The sequence below is a fragment of the Anneissia japonica genome, unplaced genomic scaffold (assembly GCF_011630105.1).
Source record: "Anneissia japonica isolate Jap-2015-1 unplaced genomic scaffold, ASM1163010v1 scaffold6094_len19182_cov185, whole genome shotgun sequence".
Taxonomy (NCBI): Eukaryota; Metazoa; Echinodermata; class Crinoidea; order Comatulida; family Comatulidae; genus Anneissia; species Anneissia japonica.
The window spans coordinates 4,745-10,319 of NW_022759004.1; the positions used below are offsets into that span (position 1 = coordinate 4,745).

Genomic DNA, 5,575 nt, shown 5'->3' on the forward strand with positions numbered 1-5,575 from the left:
CACATTTTGTTCATACAAGAGTCCCTTTTAATGTCGTAATCCACTGGCACAAAAAGTTTTATGCAGTCCGTCCAATAGTGCGAATGGGCAGTAAAGAACTTCGTAGTTAATTATTGATTGCCCATGTGTGTGAAAATAAAACAAAAAACAAACGCCTACACAAGCGGAACTTGTTTGCCTTTTTTGGGGCGGCCGCAAACCCCCCCCCCCCCACCTCATCTCCCACCGTAGCCCGTAGGCCTATATGGGCCACGAGCTCGGTTATATGACATTTCTAGTTCTACTAACTATCTAGACTTAATCAGTGACAATTCTGGTGGCCCACTGGGCATATTGAGAATAGTGATGGGGTGGGGACCAATAGTATGGCACTGATTCTAGAATAATTTCCAATCAGCCCTTTGCATTAATTTGATTCGCATCACTGGTCACACTGGTACCAACTAGGCAGCGTGACCACTGCTTGGGTATTTACCCAATATCTTGGGTATTTTGACTTGGTCTTGGGTTCTTGGGTATTCCGTTCAAATGCTTGGGTATTTTATTTTTACTAAGAAAATTAAATATTTTTGTCATAGAGGAAGAATTGAGAAGTATATTTCAGTCCATTCAAGTAAGCAAAACTCAACGAAGTGCACTTAACATTGTTAATTGACTGTTGATAAACATGGGTTCAGAAGTGTTTATTTGTGATTTGCGTTATAGAACTTACCTAAATTAATGCATTACATAATAACACTTGATCACACTGATCTATCTACTGATAACACTGGCCGACTGAGGGCGTATTTTTCTATCCGTATTATCACCTCATGAATATTAATTTTAATAATTAACACAAACAATTACAATAAAAAAATGGTTTATAAATTGAACTAAAAGGGAAACTATACATACGAAAAACACGTATTTTTCAAATTTTAATGCATTTTCAGGGAGCTTGGGTAATTTAGAGCAATTTTTGCTGAATCTTGGGGTAATTTCGACCCAGTCATTGGGTATATCAAAAATTGCAAGTGGACTAGGCACTTGGTACCCATTCCCTCTCTCAGCACAGACGCAGCGAGGAAAATAAGAACACGTCGCGATGCTTTATATATTTTTAATTGTCTGTTTAATTGGTAAGTCAACCAGATGTCAGGATAGGCAGGGAGGGTTGTCTATCTAATTTAAGTTGTGTCCGTATTCTACCTTGGTCTAGGTGTAGGTAAACTACAGTACTAGTTAGGCCACGCCTATCTAGGCTAGGCCTAGGCCTATCTTCCTAGGCCGCTGTTCCTTGACCTTGGCGTTGGTTTGGCTTTAGTTACTGTAGTTCTATTACTGTTGGGGCGGGGCAGCTAAAGCGCTCTGTCTCTTATACACATCTAGATGTGTATAAGAGACAGGCCTTACCCTGTGTATGCAGCATAAGCAAGAGCATACAGTGATGCAACCACTTGTAGGCTGACACAAAACTGGCAGGCTGAATTATTTCCCAAATCTTTAAAGTATATCACAGTAGTATTGTACCAATTTGCTTCTGCATAGAGGATGCAGTTCCCACCAAAACTATTCTGTGAAACCAAAAACAAAACCAGATATTTAGTGGTTATTTTTGTGCAATATGATTTTTGAAAATCGCAGCTAGCATCAGGAAAAAATAAGGAATGCATTGGAGCAAATATGGATAAGGGATATGGAAAAATGACATGTATTTTTTACAAGTTTCACAATTTGGAACAAAAAATGGTGTTTACCAACAACTTTGACATTATAATAATATATTTATTGATGGTAACTTTGCAACTTGGTATGGTACAATTTCCATAGGAATTTATGAACAAAGATGGAGCAGTAGTATCAACAACCATTTCCCGATTACCAGATACGATTAGTGCTTCCAATATTAAAGAAATGTTTGGAAATGTGATGAAATAAAAAAAAAATAAAGATGCAAGTTCCATGCCAAACCAGCATTCAAATTGTAGTATGGGAATACGCCCTCATCGCTAACCAGGGATTGAATCCTGTGAATAAATAATTATAAATAGTAATACAGTAATAACTTGTTCAAAGCGCTTTAAAAATAGACAAATAAAACCAGTATAGGCCTACATTGGAAATAATTATAAGAAAGCTGTAAAGGCTACATTTAACAATCTAATTATAGTAGCATTTAAAAGGAAGCAAATTAACAAACAGAGCCTCCAATAAAAAAGAGCAACAATCAATCAAGCATTAAAATCTAGGAATAAATTTATACTGTATTGCAAAAACCAATAAAGAATAAAACAATAAGATTCACAGGAAACAAGATCAAATTCAATTAAAAAATCCCTAAAACAGTAAAAATATCAAACAATAAGAGGACAAATATGACACTGAAGAGTAGCTTTACAAAGTGAGGTTCAAGCACTCATGGACTGATTAGGAAGTGGCAAATGCCTTCAAACAGTAAGGGTGAAGTTATGCACTACAGGAAGAACAACCAGCAGTATACACATTTACGTGAATGATTGAATAATTCAGACACAAATTAATGTCAAACATAAAGACAAAAAGGAAAAGTCTTTTATTAGTATTATTTTGTTAAGCTAGAAATAATGGTTCTAAAATTGTAAATATATTTTCATATTAATATTTGATATGGATTACCAGTAATTTCTATGTTTGATACATGATACTTTTGATGTTTGCTTTGTGCAATTCTGGTTTTGAATTGTTTGTATGTATTGTCTTTTCAGTGCCTCTTCATTCAAGTCAATTGTGCCAGCAATTCTGAAACAACTGTTAAGACTCGAGTAACCATTGTGAAATTAAGTGAAAACAAAATAGAAAAATAAATAAAAGTTAGGCATCTAGGGGCCCATTCGGGTGAAAAAATATCTGTGCGATTTACCAGTTAATTCACCTGCACACTTTCTAAAACCGCTCCGACACTAGCCTAATCACCTTACCATTTAGATTATCCGCGACAATTTTGACCACCAATTTTCTTGGTAGAATACCATGTATGGAATGACCATGGAGCCGGAGGAGACGATAAATCAACCTTAATTGTTATTCCAAATGTTTTGTCAACAGTCCAGCACACAAAGTTCAACAGGTTTACGGCCCTCTCCTGGTTGCAGCTCTCCTTCACCTCCTCATGTGCACGACGATCAAAGTTATCATAGCGATGCATTCGATTTGCAGATTTACCATTATTCGGAGAAATAATCTTTAATAAACTAGCCTACGTACAGATTTTAAAGCAGCGTTGTTGAGTTCAAATATCGTTACTGCATGCCACACTGTGAGTACGTGGCAACGGTAGAAATTAAACTAAGAATTGGTTATTAACCATGGGATAAGTTGAAATTTACTTCCGAAGTAGTTTCGTTACACGTTATTTAACATGGGCTAAAACTTACTTAAACGGTCGACCACCCGTTAAAAGTGCTCAGCACGATTAAACGGTGACATAAACGGAATACGGTTGGCGTATTTCGCTAGAACGGGCCCTATGAGTCACATTCAATCAATGGTAAATTTATGTTCAGTTCCCATGCAATATATATTTCCAGGACAGCCAACATCAACTTGGGAATGAAAAGATATCATAATATTCATAAAATTTAAAAAGGCATTGCTAAGAAAATGTATATTTCCACATTTTCCGGAAAAAATTCATTGTTAAAACAGCCCTCAAGGAAACAGCAATGCATCGATAGTGACAAACTAATTGTTGTTGGAGGCCACTCCCTGCGAAACATGTGACCGACTCGACGAGTCGTAGGCCAAATCAAACCTAGGCCTACCCCTGATAAACTTCAGCCAGAGGTCTCTGTACTACTACTCTAGCAAGGTTAGGCCTAGGTACTAGTACTCACTCTAAGTTTTCGAAGACCTAGCCTAGACTAAATCAAACTACGTTTAAGAATTACATGTAAGTAGATAATGACATGGACTGCTTACTCTTGAAAGACCTATTGTTATGGCAGCTGCAAAACCTGCCAATCCTGCTCCAGCTAAAAGAACTGCTTGGACAAATAATAAAATAGTATCCATTTTTAACAGATACCTCCGTCAGTCACAGATTTCTGTATTCAGGAAAATCGCAAGGCAGTCCCAAAAAGTGCGAACAACCATGAGTGCGCACAACCTGCGTTGTCTGTCTGACCAAGGTAAATTACCTTGGTCTGACGCTCAGGCTCATTATTTCCTGCTGCTTCTTCGCGCCAGCAGACAACCAGATAAAACCTTCACGTGGAAAAGAATAAAAAAGTGCACGTTTATTGAAAGAAATTAATTGCGACATTAACAGCCCCTTCTAAATCCGCCCCTGATAATAATAATAATAATAATAATAATAATAATAATAATAATAATAATAATATTAATAATAATAATAATAATAATAATAATAATAATAATAAAAACAATAGTTTGATTGGTTAATTTTAAGTCATCAGATTCTATTTGTAGTTTCTTTTTCTGGCTTCTGAGAATGTTTGTATAAACAGACAAAATTCATGTCAAAAAGCTTCATTCGTAATTGTTGTTGTTCTTTCCACTCGCTTTGAAAAGTGTGATTTTAATTATAGAAAAATTGTGAAAAGTGTGCGGGGGGGGGGGGGAACGAAAGAGGTGATTATTTTCATTTGTTGGTATAAAATCGATATGTACTCAAATAAACGACCCACTGGACATGTAGCCTGTAGGCCTAGAGCACCGAGCAGGGGCGTAGGGTGGTGCCATCTCGAGATGCGAAATTTGTAAATACGGAGCTACAAGGATCAGTGTCGTAACGAAGGAGCCGAAGGCCCCGAGCCAGGAGCTGGGGGCCCGGAAGGGCTGCGAAAGGCCCCAGGTGTGGCGCCAGCGGGGGCCGGGAGGCAGGGCCCCACTCCGTCGGGAAGAGCTCCCCCCCCCCCATATCGTGGAGAAAAAGCACAATTCGTCGGGGACAAAAAAAAAATTATATGTATTTTCTACATTAGTAGACTCAGATCTAAAATCGATTAAAATAAGCATTTTAAAACCCCTAAATTGTCAAAATTTTCGGGGCTTCGCGCCCAGGACCACTTTTGGAGCCTTAATCGAAGCTCGACCACGCCCACTTTGCTTTCGTCGGGGAAATCTGACTCCCCGTCGGGGACCTCGGCTCCCCCACCCGTCGGGCAAATCATGGCGCCACCCCTGAAAGGCCCCAGTGGGAGTCTGTAGGGGTGGGGAGGGGAAGGCTCCAGCTGCAGCCACTTCGGTGTTGGGTGTAGCGTTTTGTGAGTATTTTAATGTCTTTTTTTGCACAATTAGGCCTGCGTTCTTAATTTTGTATCGTGATTTGACGAAATAAGCATAGGCCTATATATTGTAATTGAGATAATACTTTGTTGATCTGTAACTTAACAAGGGTCCAAGATGGAAGAAGTCATTTCCAGGAGATCGTGGCTGGTCCAGAAATTCGGAATTGGGGTGGGGGGGCAGGGAGGCACTTCACAGATTCAAGGGTATAGGCCTACCACCTCAGCCCCACCGTGGTTGGGGCTGAGTATGATCATAAAGGGAAAAAAATGTCTCTATGGTATGATTATGGTGCCTCTATTGCAGC

General features: G+C 38.8%; 1 protein-coding gene across 1 annotated transcript; it reads right to left on the minus strand.

Moving 5' to 3' along the window:
• Nucleotides 1–1,395: 1,395 nt before the first annotated feature.
• On the minus strand, nt 1,396–4,158 carry LOC117125555 (transmembrane protein 179-like; the record flags this gene model as incomplete). Its single annotated transcript, XM_033272084.1, is given in 2 exon segments — nt 1,396–1,556; nt 3,940–4,158. Coding segments are annotated over 2 exon segments (254 nt in total), but the record flags the coding sequence as incomplete, so codon positions are not given.
• Nucleotides 4,159–5,575: the final 1,417 nt, after the last annotated feature.